Source organism: Engraulis encrasicolus, chromosome 10, assembly GCF_034702125.1.
Source record: "Engraulis encrasicolus isolate BLACKSEA-1 chromosome 10, IST_EnEncr_1.0, whole genome shotgun sequence".
Taxonomy (NCBI): Eukaryota; Metazoa; Chordata; class Actinopteri; order Clupeiformes; family Engraulidae; genus Engraulis; species Engraulis encrasicolus.
In genome coordinates this window covers 13,122,635-13,139,698 of record NC_085866.1, presented here as the reverse complement: position 1 = coordinate 13,139,698, position 17,064 = coordinate 13,122,635, and the positions used below count along the sequence as shown (strand labels likewise).

At 44.3% G+C, this 17,064-nt stretch overlaps 1 protein-coding gene across 1 annotated transcript in view; it reads left to right on the top strand.

The window, feature by feature from the left end:
- Positions 1–1,125: 1,125 nt before the first annotated feature.
- Positions 1,126–17,064, top strand: part of syn2a (synapsin IIa) — a 32,399-nt gene continuing 16,460 nt past the window's right edge. The window contains exons 1-4 of the mRNA XM_063208063.1: positions 1,126–1,211; positions 1,337–1,411; positions 12,632–12,711; positions 12,838–13,888. Coding sequence (XP_063064133.1) covers positions 13,461–13,888 — 428 coding nt within the window. The 5' untranslated portion in view covers positions 1,126–1,211; positions 1,337–1,411; positions 12,632–12,711; positions 12,838–13,460. The remainder of the gene's footprint in view (positions 1,212–1,336; positions 1,412–12,631; positions 12,712–12,837; positions 13,889–17,064) is intronic.

Below are 17,064 nucleotides of genomic sequence, written 5' to 3'. Positions count from 1 at the left end.
TGTTTTTGATTGAAATTACAAAATTGTTTTGTGAGGGTCAAGTTTGCTAATATTGTGTGCTTTTGGCATCAACCATGACTAAGCATAAGCTTAGCCCTAAAAGGTTGCAGGGATGTTTTGATGTTAATGACAGCATGTATGGTAGTCACCCGAAGTCGAGGAATGTATTAAGTCGTAAATGCTTGCAATTACTGTCATCTTTGCATTATTTTTCAAAAGTTTTACTTAATGGTTAAAGAAATGAGTGGCCACAACGCGTGGACCCCCTATAGGCCCTATTGACTAGACTAGTCTCCTGGCAAGGGTGGAATTGGAGGGGGTTAAATACTTTATGGTTAAATTATCATATATAGCAGTAGGCCTACTATACTTATATACCTACTATACTATTACACGTGAGGTTGGAAAATGGCATTGGCTTTTGTTTTGGTCGCTTGGTTGCTTTCCGTTTCCGATAATTGTACCCGCTTTCCGTTTCCGTTGCTAACTTTTACCGCAGAGCTTCATTTCTATAAGTCCTATAACTTTCTATAACTGCATGTAGAAGAGAGCGAACAACAAGCGTTAACAATATTGCTAACTTTTACAAGCTTCATTTATTTGACTCCGCCGTCATTTCTTTCTATAACTGCATGTAGAAAAGACTCCGTCATCCGCTTCGTCTTATCCAGTAGTGTTATTCTTACCACTGTATTCTTACCACTGGAGAAAAAAATAAGTGGTGTTAAGAAAAAATACGTGTGTCAATACATAATATGGTGAATACGTGTGATATAATCAGGTGGCAGTGTGTATATATATGATAATACGTGAGATATAATCGGGTGGGGACCGCAAGTCCGGGAGTGATAGAAACACCGGGGACCGCACGTCCGGGAGCGAACTCCGTTGGGAGTCCCAGTCTGAATGCCCTGTGAAGAACCAAGCTAGCCAATGTACGATTGCTGCTAACCTACACCAGCTACCACCACTAGTTGGCTACGTTTGCTAGCGAGCCCTTCTGACTCAGGTTCTGACGTAATAGGAGGTAACAACAACTGGGAAATGTGCGCAAATGCTCACCATGCGAGAACCAATGTTCAATTTAGAGACAAACTGCAGGGTCCTTTTGAAACATTGTCTAACAAGTCCATTACATATACTAGACTAGAGAAAGGGTTTGGAGTTGTTCTATTGGCGCACACGCAAAGTTTGAAGGCCTACACTGTCAGGTAATGTAGGGCCAAAGGCTAGCCTATGTTAATTCAAATATCAACACCTCCATAGATTTAACAGAATTGAGGCAACAGTGTTTCAGAAAAATAACACGGTAATGCCAAAGTTATTGTCTCCATAGGTGTGGGTGGAGTGAACAACAAAGATAGAGGGGCCCCGAAGATGAGGGGCCAAACAAAGGTGAAAAGGATGTGAGGTAAGAAATACATTCTTAAATGCACTCTCTTTCTTGCTTTTTATTTAGACGTAAATGCTGTTCACGGTTGAACAAGATACAGAGAGTCAGCAACTTTGGGCTATTAGCCCCCTCTCCAGGGCTTAGGCCTATAGGAGAATTTTGGCCAATTTCAACATGCAGGTATTGCTCATTGACATGTCACCTACCTGAAGAGGCATGTCATTTTTGTTGTGCAAGCCTATCAGAGGTGTCTAAAGTGAAAGTAAAGTTAAAAAAAGAAAGAAACACAGTTTCCTTCCAACACAAGTAACTTCTCTGAGTAACCAGTAGGCCTAGGCCGGAAGGTGACCCTCGAAAAGTGCTTCAGAAACCGAACTTCGCTCCACAGCCTCCGAACAAACAGACATTCAGTTCATAAAAAAGAAAGACTTATATAGAGGATTTAAAACCTCTGTTCGGAATAGTCCGCACTGCAAGGCTATTCAAATTCGCAACGTGTAATGACGAACTACTGTCTCCGAGGCGTATGTAGATATTCGGCCGGCGTAATAATACTTTTCGCCTCGAGAGGTGCCACGGTTGAAGCGTCATCAGAAGGAACGAATCAGCTAACTGCTATGTCAGCTGAGATGAGGAGTAAACGGAAGTAGCAGCTACCGAAGGAGCTGGTCGATCATCTAGTACCGAGGAAGACGAAATCTCGACCGAAAATGTACAAAAAAAAAGACATCTTCGAAACGCAAGTTGTGTTACATGCATATATCTTCGGTCAAGCATGAAGAAACACAGAATTTCACCAATATACGGTGGAATACATATCGAAATTTTCGGCAGCGGCTAGAATTGAAGGGTGAGTGCAGAGACGTAGCAACATTTTAAGCAATGTATTGAGTTGGAGTTTGACGAAATTCCCGAGGATGCGGCTCTCCATCCCACATGCTACTTGAGGTTTATTGACAAGCGGGAAATTGAACGAGTCACACGGCGTGTCTTGCGAGAGGCAGAGAGGGGAGATGGCCAACAAGACCCCCGAACTAGCCAGGCTACCTCCGCTTTATCGGCTGTGACCACCACTCCGACCAGGAAACTGCGATCCAGATCAAGCTTGGCCATCACGAGCTCTGGCCCCGTTCATTCTGCTGTCTGCATGATTTGCAAGAAAGACAGCAAATTTATCGTCGCGAGTGGCAGACGTCAAAGAGAACGAAAACACAGACTTTAACCGCAGGTAAGATTACTCTCACCCCCACCACACAGTCTATGCGAATGCATCCCATCCCCCAAATCACACACACACACACACACACACACACACACACACACACACACACACACACACAGATGTTAGTAGAAGTTGACTGACTATCTAGCCCACACTGCTGCACAATCATTGTTTTTTTTGTCTAATTCTAATATGAATGCACGTGTGAATTGGCATAATGTGTTATGTGTGTGGGTGTGAAATTACATTCCAATAGCCTGCAAAACATCCCCATGCCTATAGTACCCCCAGTGTTTTAGGTTTTAGATGTTTAAATGAATCACACTTTGTCTTAAATAGGATAGGGTATGTTTATATGGATGTCAAAGCATGCCTGATGTTGATATGACTCTGAATATCTGTTCAGAAATGTGGCTCCTCAGCCTGATGGCCTGTCTGGTTAAGACACTGCTTCTGCCATCCCATCCCCCGTGCCATTCCCCTACCCCCCACTGCCCCCCTCTCTCACTTGTACACTTGGGATTTTTCCGCTTCTGTCCCTGGGCAGCCTCAGTGACCAGGCTCAAGAGGTGTGTCCTGGCTGTGCTGTACATCTGTGTGCTTAACCCCTTAGCACAGCACCTATGTTATAACCTTACTGTCACCAAAATTTTAATATGTATGTCTTAATCTGTTACTCTGCACTGTCATAGCAATGTTGTTATGATGTAGTTTTCCGCAAATAGTGAATAAGCCCGCTGGCAACCCCATCTGCACTGCAGTAAGAGGCTACGGAATGCTTTTTTGGGGGGTGCAACACCCATCGCCATTTTTTTTTTTTTACAATACCACTCCACCAGGAAAAATGTCTAATTGTTTGCCTGTCTATTTATTCATTCTTTTTTCTTTTCTTTTGTACAAGGCAAGTTGCAGGAAGCAGCTGAAGTAAAGGAAGCCAAGAGCATCCTCATTCACATCAAGGACAGAGACTGTGTGGCTCTGGAGGTGCAGTACCACAGAAGTTGCTACAGAGAGTACACAAGGTTTTTGAGTGAGTCTGTCAGAGCAGAGAAAGAACAGTAAGTCAATTTTAATTTTATATAGAAACACAGTACAATGTGTGTCATATGATTGAGACAGTTTGTTCTCACAACATGGATCTCACAAAGAAAGCTCTCACAACACACATCTTCTTCTATATTTTTGTAAGGATTGGGCCAACATTTGATCTGAGCTACAAGTTATTCTGCGAGAGGGTAATCCGCTAAAGGCTACTGATCAACCAAGAGGTGCTGAGGATGAGCCAACATTTTTCGGCTCAGCCCTTTCCGAGATATGAGCTATTCTAATGGGGGCAGCATTTGTTTACATTGTTTACAACATAGGCCTACTCCAAATATTTAAAGGGTGTCGCTGTTTGCTAGTTGTCGGCTGATGTTGTATAACCTTTTGGATGTTTTTGGGAATAAATAAAAATGTTTTTTGAAATGTAAACAAAGCGCTGCCCTCATTACAATGACCAGAATCTCGGAAAAGGCTGAAGAAGAAGAAAAAAAAATCTCTAGTACTGACACGTCCAGGGTAGTGTGAGCATTACAACTGCATGTTGAAATTGACTGAAATTATTCTCTAACACTCTGCTTGTCATCGGCACATACTGTACTTGTAATATTTTGAAATAAGGAGGATGGCAGTATTCTTGATAGTGTGATGTTCGTTACAGTATGTGCTTCCCTTGGGAATACTTGGTATTATATCTGTTGCATAGCAAGTAAACTCCACCAATATTATTTATTCACTCCGAGTTAATGTGTGAGGGTGGCTATTGCATATCAGCGACTACATGAAGCCCCACTATGCTTGTACTGATATGCCTCTTTTTTTGTTGATTTGTGTTTACAGACAGGATATATTGAAGAAGAGGCTCAGTCGTGATTTTCCTCAGCTAGTGTTCCACACCCCCGCCAAACGCAACACATCTGAACTGGTTTTTGCTGAGAACTTGTCGACGAATGCAGTCTTGGACTTGTTACCATCAGGTGCGGAGACGACTCAGTCCAGCGAAATGAGCCAGACAGACAGCGACACAGAAAGGAGGAAGTCAAAGCAACCAACCACAGCAGAGGAGACACGGACACTTTACACAGCAGCTTTGCTTTTGAAGAGGCTGCTTAGTCACAGTCCTGGCATGTCATTCCCATGGCCCCCAACTGCAGTAAACTTCAATCTCACTGAAGTCATTTGCTGTGGCATGCGCAAAAGATGTGTACCTGGATGCTTTCACACAGTTCATGAAAATGCCGGTTCATGTGTATGCCACTTGTTTTGATTTTTTTATTTGTTGTATAGTTATTANTGAATACATGAATACCTGAATGGTCCTTATCATTGATCATTAGATTATTTCCATGATGTATTAATGTGAATATGAAAAGGTAACCTTATCATCCACTTGCATAATAGTTGTTGGTGCTATAAACAAAGCACTGTTACAATCACTTAGAGGGTTATCAATAGCCTGGGTTATCTATAGCCTACTTATTGTAATTGTTTCCATTAATTGCTCAAAACCACAGTATGAAATGTCAATTGCAAAATTGTGCCTTGTGCTGTAAATAAAGCACTGTTTATGATTTATTTAGAACTTATCCCAATCCAGAGATATATGCATGAGTATTATTTTTGATAATTGTTATTATATGTGAACATGAAAAGGTAACCTTATCATCCACTTGCACAATAGTTGTTGGTGCTATAAACAAAGCACTGTTTGGAGTTACAATCACTTAGAGGGTTATCAATAGTCTGGGTTATCTATAGCCTACTTATTGCAATTGTTTCCATTAATTGCTCAAATCCACAGTATGAAATGTCAATAGCATAATTATGCTTTGTTCAGTAAATAAAGCATTATTTATTATTTATTTAGAATTTGTCCCAATCCAGAAATGTTGGCACGAGTATTATTTTTGATAATTGTTATTATATACCCTCTTCAAAAGGGTATTTTGGGAGATTCTTATAGGTAGGTCAGCTTGTCATTATTTTCAGTTTTTCAAACGGCTTGCCACTTTTTCGCCGTAAATCGGCTACGTGATTGGTTTAAAACGGTCACATGGTGTCCAGTGACGTAAAAATCGTCATTCCCTACAGAGGGTAAGATTTCTTACTAAAATGTCACCGTTTAAGTATACGTGCACGATTACATGAAGCGGACATTTCACGGTAAGTTGAACATAGCTTTGGTCGTTTCATCATCTAAGGGACCTGCTGTTCGGAAGCTGTGGAGCGAGGTTGAACGAAAAGGGCTGTCACCCTACGGCCTATAGGCCACCTGTGTAGCTACTGTCTTGTGATCAACTAACTCTGCATTGGTTGGATCCAGTTTGTGGTGGGTCGTTGTTAGGTTTTCAGTAACAACAGAGTCTATCTATCTCATTAGGTACAATGGTGTAAATGGTGTAACAACTATGTAATGCCATGTGCTACTGTTACAATTACTCCACAAAAGTACTTATACTTTTTTGCCCCCTCTGAAGCTTATGCAGTATTAGCAGACACAGCCCTAACTTTTGGGGTGACATTTGGAGTATGTTGCCGTTCAAGTAGACTATAGGCAAAAATACTGAATCAAACAAAGATATCGCAAACCACGCCCACTCAACGCAAAAGCGTGTGCTCAAGTTGGGTCTCCTAAGGGGGCGTTGTCCCCTACTTCTTCTTCTCTTTTTAAGGTGTTTGCGCAAGACGTGCGCTACCGCCATCTACAGCGCTAAGGGGACTTCATTGATTCTCAACCTCAGGACTCCGAAGGTCTCCTAACCGAAGGTCTCCTAAAGGGGCGTTCACCCGTCATAAAGTGGACACCGGAAAGGAAACAAAATGACGCTTCTTGGTTACATCCACTTTCTTTGCTATAGGCCTAATTGTCTAATTAATACAATGCAACAATAAAACCCATAAGCTACCCCCTATAGGCTAGGGCTAGTCGCCCAGGATCGCTAAAAGGGTTGAACAACAACAACAAAAAAGGTGCATCTTCAGGTAGAGTGAGCAAAACAACTGCATGCTGAAATTGTTGGTTGAAATTCTCCTTTAAATCAGACCTAGGCTACCTCCCATTTCCCCCATAACCCATGGGCTCTCTGCATTATCCTAACTCCCATCCTCCCTTGTGCTTGTGACCTCATGTGATCACCACCAGACAGACGCCATTGACAGCATTTTAATTCAATATCTCGCAAAAGGTAATTTTCTCATTTGCAATTGGTATGTTGAAAGGGGAAAAGTCCCATAAAAATGTTGGTTAGGCTTGTAGCAACCCAATGTGAGTAGGCTACCGGATGTGAGTCTCCGGATATCCGCCCGAGTATTTGCATGCATTTGCATTCATTTCCAACATCAGGAATGCTTTGCAGCACCACAGCTACCCGATGTGTCGCGCTGTGTGTGTCGCATGACTGTCCCTTCTATAATATCATTGTAGCCTACCTCACATTTGGTTGCTACAAGGCTCACAGCAGGGAAGCTTAATTGTTTTCTCCATGGAGGTGGGGTGTCATCGAAGCGCGAGGTCACAAGCACAGGCCTAGTAGGACGGTAGTTAGTATATTGGAAAGAACCCTGTATTTATATCAAAAATCGTATAAGTCAAACTTGGCCCACTCATTGCAAAGGAGCAGGGCTGTAGTACTCGAGTCCGGACTCAAGTCCGTTTTTTTATGGACTTGGACTTGTCTTGGACTCGCTATCAATTGGACTCGGACTTGTCTTGGACTCGGACACTGGTCTTGCCAAATTAAGCTTTTGGACTCGATCGGGTCTGTCTTTATTTTGTTTAGAACATTGACAACCATAAATTCAAGAGTGGAGCTTGAAATGCAACAACACACAAGTTTGTCTTCACATCCATGGCATATGGGTTACCTTCAAACATCCGCTTTATTGATATTCATCCTTTTCATTGTTTAACACTGACCGACATGTGACTTGGACTCGGACTTGGACTCGAATCCTTATGGACTCGGTCTTGTCTCGGACTCAAACCTCTTTGGACTCTGACTTGTCGCGGACTTGACTATTCTGGTCTTGGACTTGTCTTGGACTCTACAAAGGTGGACTTGACTACAGCCCTGCAAAGGAGTGTGTCCAAATTCAGTCTCCTAAGGGGGCGTTGTCCCATCCTTCTTCTTCTTCTCTTTCTGTGGCGTTTGGTTTGCATAAAACGTGCGCTGCGGCCATAGCAGAAAGGGAACTCCATTTACTCTCAGTAAAGTCTCCAAAGGTCTCCTAACCCAAGGTCTCCTAAAGGGGTGTTCACCTGACGTCACATGGATCCTGTAAAAGTACGAGCTTGAAGTATCTTACTCTCATAGACGATTCTTTGTTTACATCATGACACATTTACTGTAGTGTGTGTATTTAAGTTGTCTTTGGGTCAGTGACAAATAGGCCTAAGGGTTTGTATTATAAAATGTCTCAATACATTGTTACCTCCGCCAAGGAGGTATAAAAATAGGGTGTAATAACATAGTCAAATGTTCTATCAAACAGCTTCCTTGAAGGAGGTCTGCACTCTGGACATTTGTAGTTCTAAATACTTCCATCGGGTTTGGAAATACGTATTTGTATTTATGTGTATTTCATGCAATGTCGAATGGCTTTTTTCCCTTTATTTGATACAAACCAAACCAGTCTGTATTTGTGCAATCAGTATTTTCATATCAAACGTTATAGGGCCTTCTAATGGACACTATCAAAGTTTGTGCTCTTGATGTTCAGATTTCAAACATGATTTTAAAATGAAAACTTGTTAAAGGAATTATTAATTTCAAAGAGTTTTATAACAGTGGAACTTGGTTCCGTTTCACCAAAACTGCGAGCAAACGTTTATCCGGCCTGGAGGTGTCTCAAAGTGGATGGCCTTTGAGGAATCAGAGCCCCTCTTCCTCTTGGTAGTCCTGAGGTGTCAGAAAGTGTTTACCCGGCCTTTTATATGCCAATACTTGTAGCAGTTCCTTGTGGGCACAAGACTCAAGGGGACATTGCAGACATTGCACCAGAATAGTGGTGTCTTCTGCATTCACTGCACACACTGTTGCCATCCCTCTGTTCCATCTATCCCGAAGTGGGAAGGCATATGTACGTGTAGCGCATCAGGTGCTGGTGCTGGTGCTGGTGCTGCCTGTGGAGGATGGACAATTTCACCCTGCCCAGCTTCACGGAGCTGTAGGACCAGGTTCTCCCTGAAGGCCTTCTGAGACAAGGGCTTTACTCCCCTGGATTTCATCACTTCTTTGTGGGGAATTAATATGTTGACGATGGCGATGTCAATGAAATGGTAGAAGAAAGATCGGTACCATCTCCTCGTCTTGTGCAAAATTGAGTAGTAGCCTATCGGGGCATCTGACAGGTCCACGCCGCCCATGTTCTTGTCACATTTCTGCACGACTGGAGGGACGGGCACGTTTTCCTAGCCTGATTGTCATCTACTTTCAAATCTCTTCGAGACTTGGTCTGACCAAGAGCATAGTGTGATGAAGTGGTCTGCACACTGTGTATTAACTCCAAAAATACTTGATTTCATTTTAACATACGGCAACGTTTCGATCCAACAGAGGGATCTTCCTCAGGCCTACCTACATGTACTACCTTTTGTCTGGCGCCTGGACAATTACTTGTGGATGTGCGCACCCTACTTCTAAAATTGACCAAGAGCATAACAATCAACATTTCCCAAACGGCATTTCCCAAATGGTCTTCCTTGGTTTGCTAATGATTGTTTGCTTCCCAACAAATGCGGGAACTCAGAAAGTATTTGCATTGCTCTTGACCTGACTGGTAGCAATGCTGAAGCCATCTATCCTCACCGTCCGCTGTTCTGTATGGTGTTGCCAATGCTGTGGCCTTGGTGAATGATGGAACACATTTGAACCGTACGGGTGTCCCTTCCATTGTCCAAACACCAGTCGCCCCTCCCATATCCAACGGATGCTACCGCTTGGGTGGCGGGTGCTGATGGCACCGAGGCGGTGGTTGGGAAAACCAATCCTCTGCTCGCGAATGGTACCACAGGCCACATCTTCTCAGCAAGCAGTTGCCGGAACAGCATTGGGCTTGTATAAAAATTGTCCACTGAGAGCTTGTTCCCTCTACCCAAAACTAGAGAGGACACTAGCTTCATAACAACATCATGACGAAGATCACTGGAGTACCACTCCCCTCCCTGCAGGACATTTACACCACACGCCTCACCCGGAAAGCACTGATGATCATCAAAGACACAAGCCACCCTGCACACAAACTGTTCAGCCTCCTGCCCTCTGGAAAGAGGTACAGGCGCCTCCGTTCCCGCACCACCAGGCTGGCAAGCAGCTCAATGCACCAAGCAATCAAGATACTGAACACTCAACCCACTCTCCCTCCACTGTCAGCCTCTAGCAAGCAAGGTCACTGACAACCCACCCCCCCTCATCCCCACCACCATATCTGCGACTGAACATTCCACCTTCACTACTATATATGACTGAACTTTCAACCTGCACTAACTCAAAACATGCGCACACACACACACGCACGCACACACACACGCACACACACACACACACACACACACACACACACACACACACACACACACACACACACACACACACACACACACACACACACACAAGCACACTGCACTTTCTGCACTAAACCCAAAAACATACACACACTGACACACAACTCTCACACACACACACACACACACACACACACACACACACACAGACGCACACCGCACCTTCTACCTGCACTAAAAACACACACACACACACACACACACACACACACACACACACACACACACACACACACACACACACACACACACACACACACACACACACACACACTGCTGCTGGTGTACTTGACAGACCTATTTTAATATTTATTTTTCTTCAAAATGCTACTATTACTATGTCAGAACGCCATAAAGGACTTTTAGGAAAAGCACAACAATTACCTCCTCCTATGTATGTTCTCTACAAGTCTTCTGTTGTCCAGTCTTGCACTTTAAATGTCTGTATGTACTGTCTATGTCCTTACCTAGATTAGTCTATGTCTGAATGGGAAAGCAAGAAATGTAATTTCAAATTCTTTGTATGACCAGTGCATGTAAAGAAATTGACAATAAAACCTACTTGACTTGACTTGACTCATGACTCAGGCCTTTTTCCATCTTGCTTGGCTTTTCCCCTCATGAAGTCTTGGCTTTTCACCATGAAGTCCCAGGTGTAGCCAGACTGGGAGTCGGCCAGCTCAAACAGCTTATACCCCGATTTTACAGGCTTATCTTTCATATATTGGCAGATTCCTATTCTGGCCCGCGAGGTGACCATGCGTTTGTCTATGGCAATGTTCTGGCCAGGCTGGAAGTTGGCCATGCAATTCTGCGGGATATTGCAGTATATGGGCTTTATCTTATGAAGCCGGTCTTACCAAGGGCTGCCCTTTTTGGTTGTCATGATCTTGGCAGGGTCAGAATGGTGAAGATTGGTGGAAATTCGTCTCAATTTATGGCCAGACATGGTTGAGATGGGTCAAGGGAAGTTATAGAATTTTGACCTGTAAGAGCTGGTGCATGAACAAGGCCCATATAAATAATCAGTGATGGGTATGTCTGCCATGGTCAGTTCTTCCCAATCCAGCCCATGCCTCCGTCTCCCAAATGTATAGGTTTTATTGAGGACAATACCTCGGTGCCTCGGAGATAAAAAGGAGGAAGAGATCCAAGATGCTATAATTTGCCCTGGTAATGACTTGAGGACCAGGTGTACGAGTTGGTCTAAAGATGGATTCTTGTGGAAGGATTCGCTGGAGGTGCGTTGTCATCTCTGTAGAAAAACGTATATAGAAATGTCAGTCAGGGATTCCCAAAGCATCGAGCCTTTTAAAATTTTTTACAATACCCAGCCTGAGAAGCCCCTGAGCCGGCTGTCTAGTTTTGGGTCAGAGACCCAGCCATGGAAGTCAGAGAGCCGATGTCAACCATCATCACTATGATACACATTGGTACTTACATTTCCGAGTCAGGATGTCTAGCCTCCAGGAAAGCGCTGTGCAACATCGATCAACATGTTGGTCTCAAACGCACCTTTTTACTCAAACCGCAGGGCAACATGGGAATTCCTAGGCTTCAAGTACATTTTCAAGTTAATTAATCACTTTTGTGAGTAAGCCATTGCTTAAATGCGCCATTATTGTCCTGCTAATTTGGGATGTTAAACTTTTAAAACATGAGGAACACAAGTATGACAGTATATATTTTCAGGCACCTCAATAACTGTTTCATCAGCTTTTATGATCAACTGCAACAGTGCACAGATAGACCTTCGCATTCTCACATAGCAAAAACCATGAGAAATGTGAAAATGAGCACATTTATTAATACAACATAACCATGTATAACAGCAGCAACCTGAGTTGAATATGAATTTCTGAAGTTATATAATGTCAGGCTGAGAAGATATATTTTTTTTCTATATGAGTGGGTTAGGGGCAAAACGAGTCATGCAGTCAGTCAGCCGATCATAAACCCTCCACCCCGTGGATATGTCTCTCTCTCTCTCCCTCTTTCTCTCTCTCTCTCTCTCTGTTCCTGTCTTTATCTCTTCCATTCTGTTACACACACACAGGCCCGTCGACAGGGTGGGGGGACACAGGGGGACGGGACAAAGGGGTATGTTGTCCCGGGCTTAGGGACATTGGCCCCCCAGAATCAGGTCCCCATTACATTGTATGTATCGGGTAGGGGGCCCTTTCAGATGATTTTGTCCTGGGCCCAGCAAAAGCTGTCAGCGGCCCTGCACACACATACAAACACAAACACAGGATGCTGTTTACTGGAAGGATGGCGGTATGAATCAGTGTCTGTCAAGGAGGGGGTTAACAGTTGCTCACTCAAGTCCCAGGAGAGATGTGCCGGTGCTTGTCTCTCCTTTTACCCAGACAACTAGTAATCTCACCCGGCCATTTTCTTTTGGTCCTCGCAGAGCGCTTCACAAGACATACAGCACGGACACCAGGGCCATATGTGGACCAGACAAACACACAGAGCTGACAGCTGAGAAAGGTAACCTCCATTTTAATTTGCCCACACACATACACACACACACAGTATCCCAGAAGCAACCCCTGTATTATTCTGTGTGAGTGTGTGATGTGTGTGTGTTTTCCTCCTCCCCTCTCTGCAAGGAAGACGTGACGTTTTGCGAGGCAGCAGAGAGTGGGGGAGGGGAAGGCAGAGTGAACGTGAGTGTGCTGGTGAGTGAAGCGGAGAGGAGAGGAAAGAAGGGAAGGGGAGTGGGCGAGTGAGCCGAGTGTGCAAGCAAACGAGCATCTCTTTCAGGCGTGCGGACGAGCAGGGGCTGGTGATTGGCTGGGGGTGTGACCAGCGTCACTCACGCAGGCAGGGGGAAAGCTCACAAGCGTCGAGCATCTCGCGTAGCACGGTGGATCTGGGAGGAAACCCTTTTTGCATTGGGTATAGAAACCCCCCCACCTCCCCTCTCATACACACACACACTCACACACACATACGGTAGCCTACACACACACTCACGCACACAGCCCTGAAACAGCTGCAGCCTGCAGGGAGGCGATCCTCTCCGCTCACCAATTTTTTTCACTACTCCAAGCGCTACCTCTCACGACCGCCTTGGCTCCTTCCTGCCTCTTCAGCTCTGGACGCAGCAGCAACCTGCTAGCATCCTCCATCTCTCCTTCTCCCTCCTCCCTCATCCTCCTCGTGCTCGCCCCTCTCTTCGCTTCTCGTCTGCTGTCCTCCGTCCTGGTGACAGCACTGCCACAGCAGCAGCAGCCATGAACTACCTGCGCCGCCGCCTCTCCGACAGCACCTTCATCTCCAACCTGCCCAATGGCTACCTGTCCGACCTCCAGAAGCCGGACCCCCCGCAGCCTCCTCCTCCTGGCCAGCAAGCAGCGCCCGGATCCGGGGGCCTGTCTCCCGGCGCCGCGCCGTCGCCCAGCGTCTCTCCGGCCGTGGAGCGCAAGCCCCAGCCTCAGCAGGCTCAGCCCCAGCAACCCCAGCAGCCTCAGCCCCAAGCTCAGCCTCAGGCCAAGGCTCAGCTGCCGTCCCAGCCCAGCAGCGGGGGCACCGGGTTCTTCAGCTCCATCACCAACGTGGTGAAGCAGACGGCCGCCTCGGCGGGACTGGTGGAGCAGACCGCGGTCACGGCGCCCAAGAAGTTCAAGATAGTGCTGGTCATCGACGAGCCGAATCAGGAGTGGTGAGTGGGCAAACTGCCAGCCAGCATCGTGACTTACTGGTGCCTGTGCTGCTGCTTCGTATTGTTGTTGTGAAGATACTGAAGAAGTGTCATGATAGGATTTGGTGTTGTGTGTTACATTTTTTTGCTGTGGTGTTTTGAATTGAAATGTTGTCTTTCGGTTACATTGTGTCTTTTCTTTTATGTAGTCAACAGGTTTTGTTGCCTTCGAGAGTAAAACAGCTGCTTTTGTGTGTTATTCGGCCTCGCATGCTCTGCGATATGAATAATATATAAACTCTCATTTAGGGATAGCAGTCCTGCTGGGCGTAGATCCCCCTTACGTATATTCAAGGGCACAGTGCTTAGAATATAAAAGCTGAAAATGTTTTCATCAATTGCAGAAAAATGTCTATGTATGATGGAATAAATGGCCTACACAGTAGATATGGATTAACATATCAGGTGACCCTGTGTGGGAAATGCAGACAGTGATATGCTGTCTTTTAATCATGTACCTTGATGTGGAAAAAAGCCCAGTAATTGGATTAAGCCGAAGAAGGGAACCATTACCCTACCTAAGTGATCCTCATATGGTTATGCGGACTGTGTAAGCCCCCGGTTCCTTTGGAGGGGAAAGGGTTTAGCATGTCTGGCTGTCTAGCTGGACCTGACACAGGCAAGTTTAGGCATTATTATGCTTATGTATAGTATACATAGGCCATTCATTAATGTCATGTTGCACATTCATTTGGAAATTTAAAGCTAACTACCACCAAACAAACACCATGCAAATTCATCACAGTATGGTGCTGTGCTTGAGTTTTTTATTTATTAAGGTGATAAAATAAACAGTGCATGACTGTGCACATGTGCTCTGAAGTAAATATGCTGCAAACGTTAGGAAAAATATATTTTCTACTTGTCCCTCTTGACTTCTGGATTACAGATGGTGTAATGAATGATAATGCCTCAGGCCACTATTACGTCTGTGAAGATTTGTTCTAATTCACGGAATGGTGGATTGAATGAATGAATGAATGAATGAATGAATGAATGAATGAATGAATGAATGAATGAATGAATGAATGAATGAATGAAAAAAACATCACAGGAATGAATGCATGGAATGTGTGAATGAAATGAATGACTGCATGATTGAATGGAAGGATTAGAATATCTTATTTATTCAAGCTATACTGATTTAACTCTTATTTAAGACGTGATATCAGACTGGAATTATGGAAGTTCCTCTAGAAAACTGTGAAAACTGTTGTTCAATCTGTTTGGTACAGCTGAACAAGAACACCATTTTAGCAAGAAAAAAAAGGATGTCACCTTGGAATGATGTTTTGCTTAAAGGCAATTTAATTTCAAGCCAAGAGAAAATGGACTCACACAGGCAGCCATGCAGCCATTGGCAGGCAGCATTTGCAGCTTAGTCAATGGCACCAGATCAATATGCTTCCTGAGTGACGTGACCTTACCTGATTGGGTGTGAGATTAGATGGCTTTATGGGACTGGGGCAATTCAGACACAAATGGCAACAAATCGTTTATTTTATTTCATGGAAATATGGTGTCCTACACGAAAGATGAAGTGCAGTGATCGTAAGAGCCGTCATGTCACCTTTAAGATGTCAGTTTATGTTAAGAAAAGCAGATGTTGCAAGGCTACTTGCACAAGTATTGAGGTTATTTACTCAGTAATCAAAGAAGCTGTCCAAAGGCAATAGTAGTTTTGTTCATCACAAATTCCTTGAAGACGTTTTTTGTCTTCATGTAAGATGCAGTATTGTGAAGGGTAAGAGATGGTTTGGTGTTTCTTTCTGCCCTTATGTGGGAGACCGATTTGCCTGAGGCTGTTTTTGTAAGTTGTCCATTTGTGTGCCGAGCACAGAGCCTCAAAGTGTTCCAGACAGATTTATTTTTCTCTGGGCATGCATTTGGCTGGCTGCTGAAGTGGACAGATAGCATTAGTAAGCTGCCATTTGCCACAAAGCACCATCTCCTCCAGTACGGTTTGATGCAATGCAAATGGTCGATCAATTATTTTGATCAATCGACTATAAAGTTTTCCCTCCTCCGTCACTTTGGATGGCACTGGTGGTGGCACAATAGAAGGCTTGTTGGATGAGAAAGCTTCCATATGTACTAGTGACTGATTGTTATGATAACCTCTTCAACACGCACACACACACACACACACACACACACACACACACACACACACACACACACACACACACACACACTGATCTGCAAATCTGTCATGGTTTGTTTCCCTCCTTGACTCTCCTTCACTTCAAATTGCTTTCACAATACATGCTACAAGGAGGATTGTAGTGGGCTGAAGAGCATCACCATTTTGCATCTAATTTTGTGACATACCGACCGAATCTCTCTCTCTCTCTCTCTCTCTCTCTGTGTCCCCTTTTATCTTTTTATTGCTCACCCAGATACAGTACATCACATACACTGCATTTCTATCCGTCTCTTACCTGTAGCGCCGGTGCCATACATTACATGTTATTATTTTATTACTGTAGATAAAACCAGATGCAAGTAGAACAGGAGACGATATGCAGTAGAGCTCTGAACCTCTTGACTGAGGTAGAGAACAGTCAGGCACTTAAGTCAATTTGCTCCTGTGTCAGTGCCAAGTGTTGGGGCTAAATGAGTAAGAGAGCTAATAAGTCTAATTAAGCTGACATTTTACACTGCTGCTTGTCAATGGCATCCTCTGCTCCACCTCTGAGTGGCTCGACGATGCAATGCAGCAGCACCTGCTGTCATGGTACCTTTTACAGCAACACTTCCAGACATTGCCAGGGGGTTAGCGCAGCCGCGGGTTAGTTTTAGTGGTGTCAACAATGATCGATTCGGCGATGCAATCCAATGCAGGGTATGGACGATCCAGAATCGATCCGGCAAGTTCCAGAATCGATCCGGCAATTTTTTTTAAAGTCTCAATTGCTTCCATGGATATTTCGGGAGCAAATCAATGTTAAATTAAATAAAAGCACTTCAAAACATTGCAAGACTGATACAGACTGATACAGAAAACAGCCAATAAATTGTTGTTCAGTATCTGACTACTTGTATTGCCTCATCATGACTGATTAAACATTTGCTTTGCTTTCAGTAGAAATATAATGCATCGCAATGCATTGTAGAATTGAATCGGATTGGATCGG